General features: G+C 52.5%; 2 protein-coding genes and 1 long non-coding RNA gene across 7 annotated transcripts; 1 reads left to right on the top strand and 2 right to left on the bottom strand.

Annotated features, from left to right (window-relative positions):
- Positions 1 to 5,550: 5,550 nt before the first annotated feature.
- On the bottom strand, positions 5,551 to 8,212 carry LOC147224135 (uncharacterized). 2 transcript variants are annotated; one of them, XM_086165139.1, is made up of 9 exons: positions 7,973 to 8,211; positions 7,712 to 7,910; positions 7,572 to 7,633; positions 6,994 to 7,126; positions 6,818 to 6,918; positions 6,418 to 6,595; positions 6,254 to 6,337; positions 6,094 to 6,186; positions 5,551 to 5,980 (listed from the first exon to the last, which is right to left on the bottom strand). In XM_086165139.1, the coding sequence occupies exons 1-9, from the start codon at positions 8,092 to 8,094 to the stop codon at positions 5,687 to 5,689; spliced, it is 1,266 nt and encodes a 421-aa protein (XP_086021265.1). In that variant the 5' UTR covers positions 8,095 to 8,211; the 3' UTR covers positions 5,551 to 5,686. The 2 variants fall into 2 exon arrangements, with proteins under 2 accessions (XP_086021265.1, XP_086021266.1); XM_086165140.1 differs by lacking the exon at positions 6,094 to 6,186 and having other exon boundaries at positions 7,973 to 8,212.
- Positions 8,137 to 10,354, top strand: LOC147224134 (uncharacterized). The gene is made up of 3 exons (XR_015107502.1): positions 8,137 to 8,430; positions 8,508 to 8,574; positions 10,293 to 10,354. It is a non-coding gene; the product is annotated as an uncharacterized LOC147224134 (long non-coding RNA).
- On the bottom strand, positions 10,049 to 20,899 carry prdm10 (PR domain containing 10). 4 transcript variants are annotated; one of them, XM_086165128.1, is made up of 23 exons: positions 20,803 to 20,899; positions 19,669 to 19,804; positions 19,348 to 19,509; positions 18,686 to 18,745; positions 18,505 to 18,609; positions 17,958 to 18,117; positions 17,601 to 17,842; positions 16,876 to 17,076; positions 16,715 to 16,787; positions 16,455 to 16,572; positions 16,249 to 16,372; positions 15,913 to 16,164; positions 15,265 to 15,609; positions 15,036 to 15,191; positions 14,771 to 14,950; positions 14,554 to 14,664; positions 12,571 to 12,771; positions 12,342 to 12,485; positions 12,089 to 12,259; positions 11,871 to 12,008; positions 11,597 to 11,798; positions 11,395 to 11,492; positions 10,049 to 10,607 (listed from the first exon to the last, which is right to left on the bottom strand). In XM_086165128.1, the coding sequence occupies exons 2-23, from the start codon at positions 19,738 to 19,740 to the stop codon at positions 10,389 to 10,391; spliced, it is 3,534 nt and encodes a 1,177-aa protein (XP_086021254.1). In that variant the 5' UTR covers positions 19,741 to 19,804; positions 20,803 to 20,899; the 3' UTR covers positions 10,049 to 10,388. The 4 variants fall into 4 exon arrangements, with proteins under 4 accessions (XP_086021254.1, XP_086021255.1, XP_086021256.1 ...); XM_086165129.1 differs by lacking the exon at positions 20,803 to 20,899 and adding an exon at positions 20,665 to 20,738; XM_086165130.1 differs by lacking the exon at positions 20,803 to 20,899 and adding an exon at positions 20,525 to 20,595.
- Positions 20,900 to 22,773: the final 1,874 nt, after the last annotated feature.

Genomic DNA, 22,773 nt, shown 5'->3' with positions numbered 1-22,773 from the left:
AACACAGGAAGCGGCGGTGACGGGAGACACGAGACTTGACAGCTGTGTTTGCGGAGCGGCCTAACGGGGGGCCGGACCCCCCTTCCCCCCCGCTTCCCCTCCGGAATGGTTTGACCCAGGAGCGGTCCGGATGCTAGCCGCGACACGATATGCTAGCCGCTACCCGATAGCCTGCATCTGGTTAGCTGGATAGCAAACGCTGCTACAGCCGCGGGGGTGTCACACACACACCCAGAGCCTGCGTTTGGGTGGGGGTGTGTGTGTGTGTGTGTTATGTATAGTGTTGCTGGTGGTGTTTTATCATCCAGGGTCAGGTTTAGTGAGGGAGGCGGTTGATCTTGTCCATGACCTGCTGTGTGAAGATGCTGATCTTCCCCTGGAGGTTCTCCGCTCTGGTGGAGAACCTCTTGATGATCTGCTCTCCTGAGGTTCTGGATCACCGAGCATCTCCATCTTCTCCCTCCGGTTCGGGAGTCGTCAGGACGACCTCCTGGTAGGTTCTCGTGCCTCCGTGTCGAGGAGCATCCTGTTCCATTCTCTTGGGTTCTCCAGGTTCTCCATCTGTGTTCCCTCCATGTTCCATGAAGAGCAAACTGTCTGCAGGTGTGAGCGAGGAGGTGGATGGTCCCCATGTCCCTGTGATTGACAGCTGGTGAAGCCCCGCCTCCAGGCTCAGGATTGGCTCCGCCCACACCGCAGCCCTGATAAGCCACAGAATGAAAGAATTATTCATTATAATTATTATAAATTTTATATATAAGAAATTATTATAATAATAATTATAAATTATTCTAAATTTTAATCAATTATATAATTTTTTTTTTTTTTTTTTTACCTGCACAGGGCGGCCATTTTCCCCATCAAGTCCACGCCCAACTGTCACTCTCCGTCGGCACGGCAACAAACTCCCAGCATGTTTTCTTCTTTTTCTTCTTCTTCTTCTTCTTTTTCTCCAACTTTCCCCTTCCCTCCGCCCTCTAAGGTGACCCCCTCCCCCTCCTCGCCTCCGTCCGGCGCCGCTGCCAAGAATAAGACAGGCTGACGCGGGGCCCCGGGGCCCCCGGGGGGGGGATTCAGCCACTTGGCTGTGTTTATTTAATATTCAGTCAGCTGTGGGGAGTGGGGTTAGCCACAGCTTATAAAACTCAGTCAGCATGACCAAGATATAACCCCCCCAACACACACACACACACGCACACACACACACACACACACACACACACACACGCATATATATATGGACACACTCTGACGCGCTAAATATTTAATCTGACAAACGCAGACATAGCTCGGACGTGCTAATGGATGCTGATGGTGCAAAGGATTAATAAGATCTGTTTTTGTTATTATGTAATAAAGGACTAGTAAGTACTTTTTTTGGTGCGGGTCCATGTAATGATCGATCATTGATCACTGATTTCTAAATGCTGTCATTTCTGGATTATAAGCCGCAACTTTTTTCCCACGCTTTGAACGCTGCGGCTGGAACAACGACGACACTAGTTCATGGATTTTTCGGGGCTAATGAGCTTCACACCGCTAAAAACATTTAGCCTCGTCACATCAGACCAGTGACATGGCCTGCAGGTGTGGTGTGTGTGTGTGTGTGTGTGTGTGTGTGTGTGTGTGTGTGTGTGTGTGTGTATGCGTGTGTGTATGTGCACGTGTATATGTGCATTTGTGCCTGTGACTGCATGACTGTGTGTGTGTGAGCGTGTGACTGAGTCTGCGTGTGAATTTGTGTGCGTGTCTGTGTGTGCGTGAATGCATGAATGTGTTTATGTGACTGCGTGAATGTGTGTGTCACTGTGTGTGTGTGTGTGAGACTGCGTGAATGTGTGTGAACATGTGACTGTGTGCGTGTGAATGTGTGTGTGTGTGTCTGTGTGTGCGTGACTGTGTGTGTTAGTGTGTTTGCATGAATGCACGTGTGTGTGTGTGTGTGTATGTGTGTGTGTACGTCAATGCACGGTTAATGTGTGCGTGTGTGTGTGACTATGTGTGTGCATGGCTGCATTTGTGTGTGTGCCATTATGTGTGCGTGAGTGTGCGTGACTGCGCGTGTGTGTGTGTGTGTGTGTGTGTGTGTGTGTGTGCGTAGGTTCTGGTCAATGTAAGGCCTTCACAAGCAATTGAAGCAGTATTGATGATTCCTTCCTTCCCCCTGAAGCTCAGGATGACGGAGGCTTGTCAGGATTATAATCCGACCATCATAAACAGACATGTCATAATTTCCAGATTAAAAGTTGCTACGCTTTGATCGCTGCAACTTAAACAAGTACTTGTGTACTTGTGCACGTGTACGTGTGCAGCTCAGTTATGGATTTTTTTGGGCGAACGAGTTTGACGCCGCTAAAAACATTTAGCCTGCTCACATCGGACCAGTGACACGACACTTCTCGGCTTTCCTTGTGTTCTCTGTTATTGTTTGGGTTCTTGAGGGCGTCAGGAGGAGAACATCGTGGCAGAACGGGGGTGGGGGGGGGGGGGGGGGGGGGGGGGGTTCTCCTCCGGTTGTGGGCGTCTCCACGGCAACCCCTGAGGTCAGAGGTCATGGGGAAAGGTTGCTTTTATCTGCTAATGAGGTGGATACCTGGGGCTGCCGGGGTGTCCTGCACAGAGGAAGGCCTGGGGGGTCACGGGGGGTCACGGGGGGGTCGTGGGGGGGGGAGGGGGGGGGGGGGGCTCTGAATGGCTGCCAAATGACACTGATGCCATCTTCACTCATCTTCGCCGCCGGCGTCCAGGCTGAGCTTTTTGACTGCTGGACGGGGCAGCGGGGGTTGTGGTGACGGCTGGGGGCGGGAGGTGGGAGGTGGGAGGTGGGGTAACAACCCCCCCCTGCACCCCAACTCTGGCTTTGTGGGACCAGTGTTCACATGCTAATTGACAAACCCGCGCCCCCGAACGGCGCCCGCTAGGTTTTGACAGATGATACCCCCAACAACCCCCGGCCAACACCCGGCGCCCGACGTTGGCGGCACACCGCTGAGCCTCCCCCGTGATGGATGCGCCCCTGTTTGTTTTTGTTTTTGTTTTTTTTACACAGTGGAGAGGCGCCCTCACCGTTAGCCTGCCGCGGCTAACGGCGGCCATCTTTCTTTTCCAAACAAGACATCAGCTATTAAAACACACTTTTGTTCGCTGGTTCCCTCCAGGACGGCTCGGCCCCTCCGTCGAGCAACACCTCACACACACACACACACACACACACACACACGCCCCCTGTCATGTCCGCGGCCGCCGAGAAAGGAGTCCATTAACTCTGATTTAATGGCGCTGTCATGCCGTCCCCTTTGTGAGGTGGTGACACTCCCTGAATGGGAATCAGATTCCAACCCCCGCCCTCCTGCCACCTCTTCACTCACCCCGTCTTCTTCTTGGTTGTCGTCTTCTTGGCTCGGGGAGCGGGTTGGAGCGCAGGGTTCGCCATTTGCATGGGTTGAGGAGGGTCATGGGTGGAGGTGGAGGTGGAGGAGGTGGTGTGTCGCCGCCACATGCCTCTGAGTGGCGGCTCTTTGTGTCGCGCCGGCCTGTTTGTTTAGCCTTTTCCACCCAGCTCCATTCATAATGGAGGGGCGGGGGCGTCGGGATTAAACGCCGGATTGGGATTATCGGACCGAGATGATGAGATGATCGGTTGTTCGACCTCCTCCGTGGGTCCGGGGGGGTCGGGGTCGGTTCTTCTGAGGATCGGCGGCGCTATTTTGATCCAAAAAGGTGTCACAGCTGCAAACAGTTGCCATTCGGCGGCGGCCGTGACCTTCGAGGGTGGGGGGGGGGCATTCCTGAGTAACCTCTCCCACCTGCTAGTGTGTATGTGTGTGTGTGTGTGTGTGTGTGCGTGGGGGCCGCGGAGGTCATCCATGATTATTCTTCTCCATTCCCTGGGAAAACAAGAAAGCAAAAAAAATGTGGCGACATTTTTGCGCAAACAGGAAGTTTCTGCCGTTTCCTCTGTGTGTGTGTGTGTGTGTGTGTGTGTGTGCGAGGGGGAGAGGGGGGTGCAGCTGAAGCCCCGCCTCCTGCGCCAAGCCGCTCACTCATGCACGCACACACACACACACACACACACACACACACAAGCACATCTGGGATGGGATTAAGATTTAGCATCTGAATTGATGACGATAAGGAGGAAGAGGAGTATCCGGGCGCCGGACAGCCCCGCTCCCCACGCACACACACACTCACACACACACACACTCACACACTGAGACACACACACACACACACATACGCACCCCTACATCAGATGAACTCTAATAATCTGCGAGTTTACGGACCTTTGCTCCCCAAATGTCTACCATGTTGCTAATTGCGTGCATCTGGGCCCGAAGGTTGTTTTTTTTTTTTTTTTTTTGATGTTTGGCCCCGGCATGCGCCCCCCCCCATCCCAGTGATTAAAAACCGACCAATCAGAGGCCTCCATTCTGCCACGATCCGCCTTCTAAACGGCTGACTTTGAGCGAAGATCGTGATTTGCTGCGTCTTAATATCCAGAAAATACCCTTTTATTCAATTCCAGTTATTTAGCAAGAACCCGAAACAGACAACTCTTGCCATTTATTCAACCAATCAGGAGGCAGAGCCTGGGTATGGTGTGCACACACACACACACACACACACACACACACACACGCACACACACACACACACGCACACACACACGACAACCTCCACCTGAGGGATTCATTTTGCAAAATTTTGTCTGCATGAACGTGCATTTGGTGTGTGTGTGTGTGTGTGTGTGTGTGTGTGTGTGTGTGTGTGTTAGTGTTCTCCTCACTGCATGCACGCCGCCAACACCCGATACGGTGTAATTGTCGGAGTAAGGCAGGGGATTGACCTCTGCCTTGAACCTTGTTTTCTGAAACAACACACACTTGAGCTGCCTTTCGCCCCCCCCCCCCCCCCCCCATACACACACACACACACACACACCACACACACACACACTCACACACATGCACATGTGTAACCAAACAAAGCCTCGTCGAAACCTTTTTTTATTTCACACTTATATTCTGGTCATAGGAACAGTCGCCAGCCCCTACACACACACACACACACACACACACACACACACACACACACACACACACACACACACACACACACACACAAACACACAAACACACACACACGCTCAACTCCACTCTCTGGCAATAAAAGGGATAAAAAACAAACATGAAAACACACAACTTCCTGTGATACAATCTGTAGATTAGAGATTAGTGAAGAAAGTAAAAAGAAGGCGGCAGTTTAATTTCCACACAGGACTTTTAATCTGATTGCAGTCGAAGCCAAACTTGGATTAAATGATGCAATCTATCTATCGATCCCCGGATTCGTTCCGATCGATAAAGGGGTCTAATCCGGACCTTAATCCCACCTGGAGAACATCTAGCCAGGTAATCCCGGCCAGGAGGCGCCTCTGGTGGTCAAATACTGCCCCCTTGTGGCCACATTTAGAATTGCAGTTTAAAAAAATCAAAACACACAAATCAAGAAGAACCTTTTCAAAATCAAACCTGTCAGTGATACACACATGAAGACGACAATAAATAAACCGTTTTGGAAGCGAACCAGCAAATGATGAACATTTGATAACATAATCACATTGATATTTCAATAAATAAAAAATAATGATATCCCCTACATTCGGAGCGTCTGGTCGCTGATGTCATTTCCTCCTTCCTGGTTTCCGCAGGCGGTCGAACGCGGAGGTCAAACCCAGCGCCGACCTCTGGCACAGAGAGGGAAGGGGGTCGACGTCTTCGTCGGCGTCGTCAAACGCCGCCGTGGAGGCACGCGACTGCGGAGAAACATCACTGGAGCGTCCGCTGGGCGCCGGCGAGGAGCGGCGGGAGGAGCCGGAGGAACCTGCGGGTCCGTCCTGGTCCAGACCCTCCAGGTGGGTCTGGAAGGTGGAGATCTGCTGCTCCAGGGAGGAGAAGTTCTCCTGCACCCCCTCCAGCTGCACAAGTGTGAGATGTTCCGCCGTCGCATGAAAGATCCTGAAAGTTATTGAGTGCCTGCAGGTCTAAAGGTCAAAGGTCAGCGTTGAGGTTCAGAGCGGGGGGGTTCTACCTGCTCCATGTTGGTCTGAAGCAGCAGCTCGGGCCAGATGGACTCGGCGCCGCCGACCCTGGCGCTCATGTGAGCGTGATTCCATGTTAACTCCTGGAGATGGACACATGGGTTCATCAGGTGTGTGTGTGTGTGTGTGTGTGTGTGTGTGAGTGTCTACCTGCAGGAGCTGCGTGCTGTCCTTCAGACGAGCCCGGCAGCTCTGGAGTTCGTTCCTGTAGCCGCTCAGGACGTCCTGCAGGGCCTTCGCAGGGGAACAGATCGAGGCATCAGCATTGATCGCCAATCGGTTTGCGGCGATTGATCGCCGCCGCCACCGCTTACCTCGGCATCAGCCAGCGCCGAGGCCAGGTCTCTGCTGCCCCGTCTCCCCTTGCTGAGGGTCACGCCAGCGTGCAGCTCCTCCAGCTGAGCCCAGAGCTGGTCCAGCCCCTCCAGCAGCTCCTGCACGCCGCCTTCGAAGTCCTCCTGTTGCCGGACGAGCCGCTGCAGTGACCCGGTCCTGCCAGAGGGGGCGCCGTTAGCTCCGTTTCCACCCCTGTCGTTACTTAATAATTGTCCGTTTTAGACAAATTGTCGTCCTGGTTGCCGGGCAACAAGCCACACCAACGGGTCAGAGCTTCCTGCCTGTGATGCTACAGAAGTGAGTAATGACCTCACTACCTGGTTGTCACTAGGCAACCACACACACACACACACACACACACACACACACAGGTTTCACCTTTGCTTCAGGTAGGAGTGGATGAGCATCACCTTATCAGTCAAAGCAGAGCCTCCACCCTCCGGGTCAGAACCCACCAGGTCCAGCCTGTCAGACACCGCCTGTGGAGGAACCAGGGCCGGGGGTAAGTCTGGATTTGCCCCCTGGACCCCCTGGACCCTCTTTTCCAGCCTCACCTGCAGCCTGGCGAGCAGGTCCTGGATGTGGGGCGGGCCGGGGTCAGTCAGGGGCTCCTGGAGCAGACACAGCAGCAGGCCGTCAACCAGCGCCACGGCCAGGGGGGCGGGGACGCTGTCCGGCCAGCAGCCCCTGGTGGACACACAGGGGAAGTAGGCTGATTCACATTGATATTTATATATAAATATATATATATATGTATAAAAATAAAGGGAACATTTGGCTTTACGTTCTGTTGTTTAATTGTTCCCTTTATTTTTTTGCATACTGTATATATATTTATTGATTCATTCACGTCATTGGGCTGGTGCTGCAGCCTATCTCAGCTGTCATTGGCTGGGAGGTGGCTTCACTGTGGACCAATCACAGCGCTACATATAGAGATGTTCCACCATTCACTCGTTCGTATTTCACAACTGTTCATCCTCTCTTTCCTGCATGTTTATATTTCATAAACAACAAAATCAGAGCCGGAAAGACCTCTGTCGAGGTTTCTGGTAACCATAGCAACCAATGGCCGACCAGCAGGTCAGCTCGTGAGATGTTTTCCGGCAAAGGAACGAGCAGATCTTCTCACCGGGGCTCCGTCCTGCTCTGCTCCAGAATCTCTAGCTCCTCCTGCTGATTAGGCTCCGCCTCCTTGGATGGGAAACGGACACATGATTGACGGCGCCATTGCCATTGTGACAGGCTCCGCCCCCGAGCAGGTGGACTCACCTGCGGTGCGAGGAAGGTCCTCAGGAAGCGGGCGCAGATGGCGAGGACGGCCCACAACGCCGCCACCGCCAGGAGCGCCAAGCAGGCGTCCGATAAGGAGCGGGTTGGATCCAGGGGGGCCGCCGGGCCGCAGAGCCACCACGCCATGGCGGCCGGCACGAAGCCACGCCGGGCCCGCAGCCCGGACCAGCAGGAAGACCTGGAGGAGACCGGAACGTTCACAGGGAAGCAGGTTCTGAGAGGAAAATCAGGTTCACTCACCATAACTCCTCCGCCCGCCTCCTCCGGCGCCCAACGGCCTCTGGGTTCTCCGCCGCCGGCGCCGCACATCCCGCGACCCCGTGACCCCCGGGGCGGAGGTGCTGGTCACTCAGCGGCGGCATCGAGGCGAAGCGGCCGCCACCACGTCGCGTCCAGAGATGTCAGAGGGAGGCGGGGACGAACGCCGCGGGACACGCCGAGCACGTCCAACGGGTTCTCGCCGCTCAGGAATGCTGCGAGGACAAAAGTCAAGGGCCAGGAACGCCTCCACCCATAACCTCCATGGGTGGAGGTCTTCAGAACAGTCCAACACATGGAGAACTCTAGTGAGTGTGTGTGTGTGGGTGTGTGTGTGTGTGTGTGTGTGCAGGGGTGGGCGTACTGGCCCTTTAGGGCAGGTGTTGTTTGAAGCAGTGCTGCCATCTAGTGGTGGAGGAGAAACGCTGCAGAAAATGCCGGTGAGTTTCCCCGGTTGCTGGACTTTCAAAATAAAAATAAAGTTTTTAATCTTTTTTTTTTTTTTGTGGCTTTTCAGCATCAAGGTGTCTCCCGTGATCCGATCCGAGTGGAGAGAAAAACTGCGTGGATCCTTCAGAATTCGGGTAGTTTATATAGGAGAATCTATATCTTATTGAGTTCATATTTTATTGTATTTTTAATTTTTTTGTTTTTCTCGAGTTTTCACGCGTCAACAGATGCGTCGTACACCACACAGATACACACCTTTTTTTTAATTAACAAATATTTACACAACACACACATACACACCGTCGATCGGCACTTGTCGTCATTTCCGGTCCGACGCTGCATCGTCCTCCTTACCTGTTGGCTCACTTCCGGTCCCCCTGTGGATTCCGTATTAATTGGTACATTCCTCCCCCCCATCACTTGGTTTCTTCCTCTTCGACTTCCGGTCCAGGTTTCTAAGCGGGACGATTGAGTGGTGAGAACACGCACCCTTTCAAAATAAACGTTTTAAAGTTAAAAGTGCTGTGATATTGGCATTTGGAAGTGTATAGCTGTAAGCTGAGCCTGTGTGTATTTAAGCTTTGGCTAAAAAAATTTCATGCACGTCAACAAACGCACACACTTTCACGACAAAAGTCTTAAAGGGATCCCTGCTTAACAAGACGCTGTTTGATTGATTCGTAGCAGCTACATAAAAACAATACAGTCAATAAATTTTAACGAAATCTTCTCACTGCTTGGCAGCCATTGTTGTTTAGGTCTCAGTGCCGTCGGGGTCGTAACGTCTCATGGTTGACCTTTGGCTCAGAAGGCAAATTTCCAAATGAGCTTCAAAGTAATGACGCCAAGAGGTGTCAGAGCGCCAAAGTACGTTGCTATGCTAACAGAAGCTAACAGAGCTTTTGTTGTCGTCTGCTGTTCACTGTGGCTTCCTCCGCGATTGTTCTCGTACCCGGTTTTCATCCAGCGTTTCCTGCCTTTGGTGTGTCTTCCAGCGGGCTTCGCTAATTTCCAGAGGACCTTTTGATTGCTTGTCTGCTTTTAAAACTAGCAGCGCCCATGAACTCTTTCGGCAGCCTCACTTAGCTCGGCTAAATCCATCTTACGTCCACAAGCAATTTTCCACTACTTTCTTCTTTTGGTGGGCTTTGGAAAGCTGTATAGTCTAGCAAGAGTCACTTTGCTTCCCTCCAACTGCAAATTGCACCCAAAAGCAGCAAAATGTGGCATTATTAGCAGATATAACGTACCGTAGCAAGCCAAAGCTAACGCTAGCCAAAGTTAACACGAGCAACCTGTATATGTCAACAGTGTAGTAAAACAATGGTGGCACCCCAGAGTTAAAATGTTATAAATCACAATTTTAAAGAAATAAGAATTCTTGGGGCTTTTTTTTTTAAATAACAGACAAACAATAAAGTGTATTTCTACCTCCCAGGCGGGTTCCCTTTAAAACTCAAGCGCGGTGATTTTGGCATTTGGATAAAGTGAATCCACGTGAGCTCGGCCTGCATGTTTGTGGATAAAATATTGTCATGCACATTGAGTTAAAACTCAAACACACACACACACACACACACACACACCAGAATGACAGTGAGGCAGAGCTAAAGGGCAGCAGCAGGGTTTCCTTTATATCCTACTTTCCTCTGACCTTCATTTACAAAAAAAAAAAAAAACAACTAGATTTTCGGTGCCGTCATGGCTCCGAGATGAGAGTCTGAGGATGTCGCTAACACGCAACGGTGCCACTTGGGCCCGCGGAGGGCGCCGTCACACCCTCCCACCTCTTCCTGTAGTGTTCATACATTCGGTTGAAAGATCACAACTTGACATGAGTTCTGTTTTTTAGCAGCGACATGATGGGCGGGCCCCTGACAGCGTGCGGCGGCTCCTCCTTCACACGTGTGCGTCCTCGCAGGGAATGGCGGGCGTCGCCGCGGGAGGCTCAGGGTTTGGTGATGTGGACCGCGCTGGCGGCACCGCCGTTGGTGGTAGTGGTGATGATGTACTGCGTGGCGGCCTGCTGGCCCGACGGCGCCGCCTGCTGCTGCTGCTGCTCCTCCAGGTGCTCCCCGTGGGCGGCGGCCCCAGCGGCGGCGGCGCCCTGGGGCCCGGACTGCTTGGCGTCCAGCTCCGTCTGACCATCGGAGATCACAAAGTGCGTCTGCCAGAAAAAGACGGCGCCATCAGCTCAGAAACAGAAACAATAGGGCATCTCTGCGTGAGGGGGATGTTCCCACGGAGAGCCCTGCGGGGCGTTCAGGGACCGACCGAAAGCGTAAAACAGTTGTAAAGCTAAAATTTCAATTTTTAAACCTTGACTTGCCGTTTTAATTTGTTCCGGACCGAGCTCCTAACTCAATTAACTTTCCCCGAGCTGAAATGCTATTAATCAATTCCAGCCTGGTCATGTGTTTTTAAACAAGAATAATGTACTTAACTAAATTAACTTAATAAATAATAAATCAATAAACGTAAAATAAATAATAAGAGAATGTATTGCTTTTATTAAGTGTATTTACCTTGAAGATCTAGCTATAATGCTACAGTGTGTTGCTAAATGTAACTTATGCTACACTTTGTATCTTAAAATTTGTATGGGTGAGTGAAGTCGCTCCTCTTTTTAAAACCATCAATCCATCCGCTGCACCAAACCCCCGTAAACTTCTCCGTCTCCGTGTGTCACCGCTGATTTTTCCATGATTTTCTCTGGGCTACTTAGTGACAGCGGCGTCCCACTGAATTTTAGCACCAGTGAGACGACAGCATGTCGGTGTCAAACGCTCACCCCGCTAGCACCCAACTTTTGCCTCTGATCGGAAAACACTGAGCAACTCTTCGAAACTGAAAAAAAACACCTAAGCTGCACTTGTAGCCAATCAGCTTCGAGTTGGTGGCGTTGTAGTCACATGATCACAAGGCGTCAGGCGAAAATGGTGCGAGTCGCTCACCGTCTTGACCTGACTGCCAGGGACCCCGGTCACGGGCGCGCCGCCGTCGGCGATCACATACTGCGTGTGAGGCAGCGCCATCATCTGGATCTCTGAGGCTGTGGTGACAGGAGAGCGGCCATGTGATATCGCCGTGTGTGTGTGTGTGTGTGTGTGTGTGTGTGTGTGTGTGTGTGTGTGTGTGTGTGTATGTATGTCTTACAGTAGCCCCGGTAGTTCCAGTTCCCAGGTATGTACGTGTGCTGCGTTGATCCCCCCTGCTGTGACGGCTGTGCGGACGCCGGCTGATTTGTGCTACCGCCGCCGCTCTGGAGGGTCTGCGCCAGGGTGACGGGGGTCAGCTGGGTCGGGCTCAGATCCTGATTGGCCGGCTGTGAGCCGGGACTCAGGGGCGCACCGGTAACCTGAGAGACGGCGGCGGTGTTGAGTATTTGTGACCTGGAGGGGGAATGTGAGTGACAGGAAGTGTAGCTCACCTGGGCGGCGCCCTGCCCGGCGCCGGCGGGCTCCGTCACCTGGATGTGCTGCACCTGGATGGCGTGCTGGCTGTAGCCGTGAGGGTCCTGCAGCTGGGCCACGTCCACCGTGGGATGCTGGGAGTGCGGCGAGGAGGCCTGAGGGACAAGGAGAGACAGATGGGCGGCGGGCTCCGCCACCAAACCCCACGGAGACGGCGGCGGTGCCGAGGACTCACCGGCGCCACCTGCAGCACCTGCAGCTGGATGTGCTGCGGCTGGGACAGGCCGCCGCCCGCCTGGGAGACGGGGATGTACTGGATGCGCTGGTAGTCGCCCTGCGCCGTGCGAAAGTCGGTGGTGAGCGTCTGCGAGAGCTCCGTCATGGCCTGCGTCAGCAGGTCGGTGGTCTGAGGAGCAAACTCTCCGTCACCTTCTGGAATCTTGTGTTTTTAGCTAAAGGAAAAGAAACGGCGTCTCTGGTTCTCTCACCACGACGGGCTCGGCGACGCCGCCGTCCACGCTGATGACCGCGGGGGCGCTGCTGATCACCGCCGTCGTCAGCGGCGACTGGATGGCGTTGGCCAGCTGCGCGAACTCCGGGTGTTTCTTCCTGATGTGCTGCACCATCTTGGTCTGAGACGCCGGCGGTAACGCAGACGTTAGCTCCCGCCGCCACGCGACCGCACGCCTACCGCACGCGCCGCCAACTCCAACTCACCTTGCTGCTGTACTGCTTGGCGCAGTGCGGGCAGCAAACGGGCGCCGTGGCGATGGTGCCCGTCAGCTGCGTGTGCGTGCTCAGCATGGGGTCGGGCTCGCCGGGGGCCGCCGGACGCAGCTTGCGGATGCTGGGAGGTAGCTCCGCCCCCGGGTGGTTCTTCAGGATGTGCGCCTTCCTCTTGCTTGCGCTCTTGTACACCTGCACGCAGGTCAGCACGCCACACTGGTCAGGCAGCCATTTTTGGCTTTAAATGAGCAGGTGTGCACTGGCAGGAAGTTAAGGAAGCCCTTCCAGGAAGTGGTATGAGGAAGTGAATGGAAAGTAAATGCTATAATGCTATAATGGGAAATGCTTAATGCTAAAATTGCTAAAATGCCAAAAACTGAATGTGAAATGCAAAAAAATTAAATGCTAAATGCTCAACTCTGATATGTGAAATGCTAAACTGCATAATGCAATAATTGGAAATGTTAAATTACAAAATGCGATAATATAAAATGCGAAATTGCAAAAATATTACCGTATGTTCCGGACTATAAGTCGCGTTTTTTTTCATAGTTTGGTGGGGGGGTGCGACTTATACTCTGGAGCCACTTATGTGTGAAATTTTTAACACATTATTACCGGTACCGGTATATAATTTCACATGTTATTTGCACATTGAACCGCAAGAGGGCGCTATAGGCCTGTGATAATAATTTCAACATTAGCGAAGAACTTAACAAAAACGGCACCGAAAAGGAAATCCTATTCTGCTGATTACAAGCTGCGAGTAGTAAAATATGCAGCTGAAAACAGTAATGGAGCTGCAGAGAGAAAGTTTGGAGTTAGCCAGAAGCTTGTAAGAGACCGGCGAAAAGCGGAGGTAACTCTAACTGAAATGAAGACAACAAAAAAAGCCAATCGCGGGCTAAAAGCTAGGCGGCCACAGCTGGAGGAACGAATGCGCCGTGCAACTTTGGTGGAAGTTATCGAACGGATGGAAAAAGCATGGGCTTCGGTGACGACCGAAACCGTTCTGGCAGGATTCAGAAAGGCTGGAATAGTTGGAAGCGGAAGTGACGATGAGTCTGACGGAAGTGACGTAGAAGAGGAAGCGCCGCATCTTCTACCTCCGGAGTTAGCGGAGGTGATGAGAAGTGACACCGAGGATGAAGATTTCATGGGATTTTAGTTACCGGGTATTTGGAGTGACACGGATGGTTTTGGTAAACTTCTTATCATGTTATTTATGCTAGAGTTATCAGAATAAGTGTTAGTATGTTATATTAACATACCACGCACTTTCTCAGTTGTGTCATGTAATGTAAGCATATCGCTCAGCCTGTTGTTGCCTCTATTCTATTTTTATTTTAAATTGTTCGTCATTAAAATTTCAAATGACATGTCTGTTCTTGTTGTTGTATTTTATTAAATAAACCCCCCCCCCCCCCCCCCCAAATGCGACTTATACTCCAGTGCGACTTATGTATGTTTTTTTCGTTCTTTATTATGCATTTTTGGCTGGTGCGACATATAATCCGGAGCGACGTATAGTCCGAAAAATACGGTAAATGTTAAATGCCTGAAAATGCAAAAATGTGAAATGCAAAATTATTGGAATTGTAAAGCTCAGTGGTGAAATGTTACAATGTGAAATGCTATAATGGGAAATGCTAAAAATGAAACACAAGATGCCCAGATAAAATGTAAAATATTGAAATATAAATGGTCAAAAAAAAAAAAAAAACACCAAATACTCAAGGCTGAAATGTTTAAAGCGAACCTGCAAAATGCTGATATAATAAAAAAACTAAACACTGCTCAGTGTAAAAATGCTACAATGCTAAGTGCTAAAATGTGACAATTATGTGAATGTGGCCAAGGCAAGAAGCGATGTAACAAATAGAAAGTGGCATTCTGCATGGAGCTCCGTGCACGCACACACACACACACACACACACACACACACACACACACACACTTGCAGGGTGAGCTGACCTTGTCGCAGTACTGGCAGAAATAGTCCCTGTTGGGTTTGATGATGGGCAGCGTCAGCTCGGGCACGTCGTCGATCCGCATCTCCGGGTGCCGCTTGGACAAGTGGTTGACCTGCAGCCGCGTGAGGGTGGAGAAGGAGGAGCGGGAGGAGATCGTGGACCACGGCTCACGCTTTCGCAAAAACATCTCAGCCCCCGACCCCGCGCAAGCTGCTCACCAGCATCCCCCGCCGCCTGAAGCCCATCATGCACACGCGGCACTTGAAGATGAAGCTCTCGAAGTCGGTGGTGGGAACCTTCAGCTTCAGGGTCTTGGAGCGGTGGATGCGGTCGGCTTTCTTGGCCTCGCGGTCGGGATTGTGCATGCGCTGCATGTGCTCCCGCAGCTTGTCCTTACGCTGAAAAGCCGGACGTTGTAAATGCCGCCCGCGACCAAACGGCCTCCCCCGCCCGCCCGCCCGCCCACCTCGCCGGCGTCCTCACCTTGAACTGCTTCCCGCAGGTGGAGCACAGGAAGTCCTTGCGGTCGGAGTGCCGCAGCATGTGCAGCCGCAGCTTGTCGGGACGGCAGAAGGCCTTCTCGCAGTTTGGACACTGGAAGATCTTCTCCGAGTGGAAGCAGCGGATATGCTTCTTCAGCTGCGGGAGATTAGCGTCCGTTAGCGTCGGCGCCCGCCGGGCGCAGAGACGCCCGGGTTCTCCGGCCACTTACCTGGATGAAGTCGGTGAACTGCTTCCTGCAGGAGGGGCAGGAGAAGTGTCCGTCCACGGCGTGCACGCCCACGTGGTCCTTCAGCAGGTCCTGCCGCTCGAAGGTCTCCTGGCAGTAGACGCAGGAGAAGGAGCGGCTTTCGGCGTGCACCAGCAGGTGGTCCTCCAGGGCGCAGTCGCTGGAGAAGCTCTTGGTGCAGATGTGGCAGGAGAAGGCGTAGGCCTCCTGGCTGTGGACGCGCAGGTGCTGGTCCAGCTTGTCCTTCTCCCTGAAGGCTTTCCCGCAGTGGGTGCACTTGAACGGACGGAAGGTCTTCCTGATGAAGTGATGCTGCAGCGCCGCGTTCTGAGGAAGGAGGAGGACACGTCAGCGGCGAGACCCCTCCTCGTGTCTTCGCCGGAGCTTCTAAAACGCCTCGAGAGCGCGCTACGGATGCACAGTCTTGTGCACATTCACCCCATGGAAGATGGAGATGTGGTCTTTTCAGGCGTTCGCCTCGTCCCACCTACCTGCACATCCACCTTGGGCGGAGGGACGCATTGAGGGAGAGAGACACATGGTTGAGAGGCAGATTCTGGGCAACCCACGCTAGATATTAGCCTCCCGGTTGCGTTTTGCTTGGCGCTATCGCCGCCGCCGCCATCTTACCCGTATCCTTTTTGCGCGGCGCAGGTCCTGAGAGGTGAGGTGGGCGTCCGGCTGGCCGCCCGCCGCCGGATCCTCCTTCAGCGCGACGGGCAGGTCTGAGGCCGGGGTGTCGGAGGGCTCCCCTGATGACATCGCGACCCGGCCCTCTGTTTCCGTGGCGGTGGCGTCTGGCTCCGCCGCCGCCAGCCCATTCTGGGCAACCGCCGCCGCCCTGTCCTCCGGGGGGTGCTTCTCCGCGAGCTCCAGCATCTCCTTGCACAAAGTTCAGCTGCACGTCAGTCACGCGGCGCCGCCAACCAAGCCCCGCCCCCTTGTAAACACGACAAGTGCACTCACAGGTGTCTTGTCGCCGGCGCCGTCTCCCGGTGGCGGATCCAGGCGGAGGAATTTCGGCGGGCGTCCGGGTCGCCTCCCCGTCCCGAGCCGCCTCCTGCCTCGTCCTCGACCGCGGCCCCTGGACCTGTGGCGGGGGAGGGGGCGTTTTGAAATGGCGTGCGGCATGGCGGGCTCGCCGGCGGGAGGCGGCGAAGGTGAAACGGTACCTGCTGACGGAGGTCAGCTTGTCGTCGTGCATGTTGAGGTGCTGCTGCAGCTGCTCCGAGCTGACGAAGCGGCGGTTACACTCGTAGCACGGCCAGTTCTTCTCCTGCTCCCGCAGCACTGAACGGGGGGGCAGAGTGAGTGTGTGCGTGTGTGTGTGTGTGTGAGTGTGTGTGTGTGTGTGTGTGTGTGTGCGTGCTAGCTGGGGACAACTGCAACTGACACGTACTCCCAATGAAGTGTTATAACACTGTGATATCACCTTTCCTCTCCTCCTCCGTGACGCTGTGGATCTTCTGGTTGACAAACTGGGCGTAGGAGGCCGCGTACCAGACCTGGTGAGGGAAAGCCAAACATCTGAGCACCTCCTGAGCAAAGCCCTCGCCGGTTGTGGTGGCAACGCCACGTGGGAACTCCACCCGCCTTGAGCTCCTGCTTGGGCTGGATGTTCTTGATGGTGATGTAGAAGATCTCCGAGCCGTACTGGTACGCTACCAGGTTCTGCTCCAGGTGGTTCTGCGCCGGCCTAACGAACATCATCCAGTTGCAGCTGTCCTCGTCCGACAGGTCGAACCAGGTGTCGTCGGGACTGTCGCCGACCTTCTCGGCGTCCAGCATGCACAGCTGACAAACGGAGAAGAAACACCGGGTGAGACCAGGTCAGATACGTCATGGTGTTCACCTTTCCCCTAAACACTGTTAAGAACACACACTTCTATGCAGATGACACCCAGCTGTACCTCTCATTGCAGCCACGCAGGTGTCCAGGGTTCTCCTTGATCTACTGCAGCCTGAACATTCATTCATTAATCATCTACGCAGGGTTGCGGCGATGCTAGCGCCTAAACCAGCAGTCACTGGGCGAGAGTCAGAGGTAAACATTCACCCTCTCATTCACACATCTGGCCAGCTTACGGTCTCCAATGAAGGGAGGAACCCCACGCAGACACAGGAGAACATGGAACCAAGCTATGAGACGGACTTGCTAACTACTTCTATGAATATAATTACTGCATCACATCAGCTATTAGCATGTAACTGTCAGTGCTGTTGTTATTGTTAGCATGAGATCATCTGTGCCGACCCGTCGCTAGCTCTCTCTCTTTCCCCGCTAGCCGTTCAAGCTGCAGATCTGGTACCGGACTTACTTTGAGATGAACGTAATGGTCCTGCAGCTCGTTCTGGGGGACCACGGGTCCCTCCACCGGCCCGAACTGGGTGCGCTTGGGGATGCGCCTCTTGGAGAAGACGCCGCCCAGGGCGCGGTCGATGTAAAGCACCAGCGGCAGGCTAGCCCGGGCCCGCGACAGGACCGGACGGTTGGGGATGGGATGCACAGGCCCGTGTTTCAGGCACACCGCCGGGTTGGCGGTGTTACACTCCTCGCACCCTGGAAGGTAATCGCCATTTGGAATTCAAATCCCGGGAGATTTGAACTCTTTTTTTTTTTTTTTTGTTTCTTTTTTGCATCGGGTGGTTCGGCGTCCGCACCGGCCGTCACTCACACAGGCTGTGCGGGTTGAAGGGGCGCCGCGGCTGCCAGTCGTCCATCTCCGAGTCCTCGTCCTCGTCCTCCTCCGAGTCGTCCGTGCAGTCGGTGGCCCCCAGGGGGCTGCTGGCGTGGTCGGCCATGTCGGCGAGCGAATTGGACACCGACAGCTGCTCCTGTGCAAAGTTATAGTGTGTATAAGCATCGCCAATTATATATAGTTGTGTTTATGTGTTGCGCAAATGTTAGCGATGCCTATTAGCAATACAGAAGTGAATATATAATAACAATAACTGTTAATCCATCATTAATCGTCCTTTTTAAGTCACATTTTAAGACCAAACTGGTTTTAACTGTGTTTATAACATGAATACTTTTAAAATTAATTATAAAAAATACTCTTAAACTCTCTCAATTACCTTTTTTTAAACAAGAGTAATTTAGCGGGAAAACGACGTCTTTGGCTGAGTGTATGCTCATAATCTTCCTCATCAGTCTGTGTGTGTGTGTGTGTGTGTGAATGTGTGTGTGAATGTGTGTCTGACGGCTCCCTCCACACACACCTGGGATACCGGCTCCAGGATGGCTTGTGGGGCTTCAGCCACGTTGCTGAGAACGTGCAGGTTGGCGGCGCCCATGTTCTGTCCACTCGGCAGCAGGACCGTGACCTGGAAAGGAAATGGCGGCAGGTTAACGGGGGAATTCAAAGGGGAGGCGGCGTGCTGGCGTCCGGCGGGGGCGTACCTGCTGAGTCGTGCCGTCCTGCTGGATGTAGGCCACCTGAGGCTGGTCGGTAAACACCGTCTGGAAGGTTTACGGTAAGAGGTTGTGACAAACAAGCCCGGCAATGCTTGACTCCAATGCCGAATAAGAAGCAAAAGATGCATAATCTGGGTCATCTCCGAGTGTGTGTGCTGGCATGTGTGTGTGCACATCATGCACAGCCCTATCAGTGGTGGTAAAATCGGTTCATTTTACGGACTCTCACACTCCAAATCAATTATGTGAACGATTCGAGTCACGGACCGATTCAAACAAATCATCTGAGTCAGTGTTGTTTCCGGTGAGTCTGCCGGCTCGAGCTGGTGAACCGTTTCAAACTAATCAACTGAGTCTGCGGCGTCTCCTTAAGCGAACTGCCGTCTCGCCTTATTTACTCCGTAGCAGCCAAACACGGGACTCATCCGGGTTAACTGGGACCTCGGACTCGTGATTCGGTGAGAAGATTCGATTCATTAACTCGGACGATCCATGATCCGCCAAGCTCTTGTTAACGCAACCCTAAGTTAACAGGTACAAGCCTCCTTCGTTGGTCAAACACACCTATCTGTGCACGGGTGAAAAACCGTGGACTGGAACAAGAGAAGGTCCATCCTGGATGGAGACCCGCTGTCTCCGGGTCTTACCTGGGTGCCATCCGCAGGGTGTATGTAGACCAACGTGTGCTCCGCAGACTCCACCGAGGTGTACGAGCTCCCGTCGGCGGTGTAAACCACCTGCTGCTGCCCGCGGTCCGCCTGCTCCCCGCTGTACACGATCTGGGCCACCGTGCCGCCTTCGAAATGCACCTGCAACACGTGCACACAGCGGCGCCATCACTACCCAAACTCATCCCCGGCGCGCGTAATAGAAAAAGGACGGGCATCTTGGTCCTAAAGTCCAAAGCGCGACGCTGCCACCGCGAGGTGGGTCGTCCGACACGGCGGCCTCCGTCTTTGGTCTCGGACCTGCGTGGCGTTGGCCGAATCAGCGCTGGCGGCCCGGCTCCACACAGCAGAGGGTTCCTGCTTGGTTTCCATGGCAGCACGGCGCCGGGCCTGCCTTCACCTGTCACTCGGGCGGCGAGGGGAGGGGGGGAGACACCTGTGGACGGACCGGACGGCGCATTTGGTTAGAGCTCCACTTTCTGCATCACCCAAAAGGTCAATCGGGTCCTGATGGAGGCAACTTGGTAAACACCGGGCAAAACAAGACTATCTTTGCATCAAGGAGGTCACGACCTGCATGCACACGCACTTATTTGTGACCTCATTTTGACTTTTTTTTATTATTATTTTCAGTATTATTGTGCAGGTGTTAGTGGTAGCAGGGGAAGAGGGGGACCTCCAGCCGAAGGAAGCACACCAAAATAAACCAGCATGTCACTTCTGGTGCCGAGCGCTCGCACAAGTCACGCAGCGGGGGTAGGAGGGCGAAAACGCGGCCACAGTTTGCCGGAGAGGCCGCTCGTCAAACGGCGTCCGGACGATAACCCGCGGCTCCCTGGCAGCCGCGGAGCTCAACCGCGGCTCCGAAGCGGCCCGAAAACCCGTTCGGAATAATCGATAATCGCTTCGATCCCCCCCCGTTTTAACCCCGCAGGTTCTCGGTCCCAAACCGGACCATACCACAAAAAGCGGCGCCGCGGAAAGCCGGGAATATACTGAACCGCAACATTAGCATTTCGGCCGAAATGTAGCCGTGCGGCGCCGCGCTTCGCCGCAAATATAACTTGTCAGCGCCAACGACGTGGACCGCTTTCGGGTATTTTCGATAAAAGCGAGTTTCGGGTGGGAAAGGCCCGAATTGGAAGAGTCGACCCACCCGTCCCCCGTTTCTAGTTGAGCCCAGCCCTTCGACTCGGCTGGAACAAGGAAGAACGGACTCCATTTTGGGTGGGACTACGAACGATAACAGCATTGTACGAAGAGATCCAAAGGGGGGGAATAACAGATATTTTTTACCGGTTCAAACGCGTTCCTGCTCGCCGCACATTTTATTAAAGTCAACCGAAGAATCTCCGATGAGTCGTGCTATGTCGCCGGCCGCCCAGCGACCCTGGGTTTTCTTACATTTGTCGAAAACGTACAAGTTGTTCTTACCTCAGAATGGTAGCTGCAGAGATGGCCGCGTTGCATAAATTAACATAACCTGCCTAGCAACAGGCGGCTATTTGATTTCCGATTGGTGGCCTTTAACTTAGAAACGAAGCAGTCACGGAATTTCCCTAAACAACAAGTCTTAAATTCGTCAAAATATATACAATGCCACTACTACGGCTCCAATGTATTGTTTGTTTTTTTTATATATTGTCTGTTTTGTCGTCCGCGGGCTGTTTTACTCCTTTGAAAAGCGACCTATTAGAAAATTCAACCCGAAGCCGTCCAATCAAAATAATTGCGAGTTTATATTCTGTTGTCCAATCGCTATACACTGTCCTTTTTTAGCTAACAATGCTAGCTCAGAGTAGCGTCGCTGACAAACACGCCATTAAAATCACGAATAAACAAACAAAGGTGTAAAGGTGAGCATTTCCACGCTTGTATTTGACAGATAAATTGTGTTTAATGTTTCTGAGCGGGGCAGAACTAGGATTACAAACTAGGTAGGCTACCTTTACTGTACCCGAACTGCTATTTCCGATGGATTCCTTTAAAATAAAAGCTGTTTAAAAACTAGTCCGGAAATACTTGCAAACAGTCAAAGTCATGTCTTTATGTCATTTCGCAGCTGAGAAAACTTCCGTGCGTCACCATCGATATAATTAATACATGTTATAGAATAGATAACATGTATTATTTGCCTGTTTGCCATTCATTTGTTTTGCGTCACTAAGTTTTTTTTAATACTCATTACATCGCTTTCCTAACGTCGCCTCATCACGAAAGAGTGGTTTTAATGTTGCCTTTTAATCTAAGGGGTTCAAAATGTACATATCCACTGTTTCCGGTGGATTTTTTCAAAATACTTTGTCCCTCTGGTGACCAGCTTGGTGTGTATGCAGCTACCCTATCTTGCCAATAGGGAGCGCTGTGGCGCTGTATTAAATACCCGGTTAATGGCGTGAAGATGATAATCATTTAAAATTAACACAAAGTGTGTATGTAATTTGTTTTTATACAAAGACTTATAGTGAAATTAATAGACCTGCACGTTCACCACAAAAGCAATGCGTTGAAAATGTGTCTTGATGTAACAGTTTTCAATTTTGTTCATTGTATACAGGTTATTGCCATTCAAACTCCCATTATTTACTATTAAAGCACTTGGGATCAATAAGACTGTTGATAGATTGACTTTCATTTGATGATTTAAGGTGACTGTTGGTGTTTTTGTATTTGATATGCTTTGAAGAAACTTGTCCATTTTCCGAATTAATTACACTTTCCTCTCGGGACACGCCTTTCAACAGCTGCAGCCAATCACTGGCCTTCGTCTTGCCCACAGCCAATCACTGGCCTCCGTCTAACTCACAGCCAATCACTGGCCTCAGTCTAACACCTCTCCTCTCACAACAATTAAATTCCTGTCCTCTATCCCTCCAGCCATAAGCCTGGTCTTCCTCCAGACCTCCAACCTCAGCATCCTTCTTCTCCAGATCTCCACCATCCCTCCTCTGTCCATGTCCAAACAATCTCAGCCTGACTTTATCTCCTGAACATCCAACTCATCCCTGGTCTTCTCTTTCTTGTCAGTCCTGAGGAGAACTTCCACCTCTTCTGAAGTCTTCTCAGTGTCTCCAAACCAGACACCACGGCTGCTCGTACCTCCACCATCTACACTTTTCTCCACGTGTTTCTCCACCCTCAAACTCCTCCACCTTCTTCATCACCACCCCTACAGCACAGGTGTCAAACTCAGGCCCGTGGGCCAAGTTTGGCCCGCACTGTAATTATATTTGTCCCGCGAAGCCGGCTATTACCGTCTATTAGTGCTGGCCCACTGGGATAGTCTACAGTGCCTGTACCGCTAATTCTACAAATCCCAGAATTTTCTGCTGTTGTTTTGGCACGAAAATCACAACAGGACCCATAAACGCCCTCTCCTCCGTGTACAGTAGTCATAGCAACCTT

The sequence above is a fragment of the Fistularia commersonii genome, chromosome 18 (genome assembly GCF_037954325.1).
Source record: "Fistularia commersonii isolate RoL2024-O1a breed Wild chromosome 18, RoL_Fcom_v1.0, whole genome shotgun sequence".
Lineage (NCBI taxonomy): Eukaryota > Metazoa > Chordata > Actinopteri > Syngnathiformes > Fistulariidae > Fistularia > Fistularia commersonii.
This window is presented reverse-complemented; position numbering and strand designations above follow the sequence as displayed.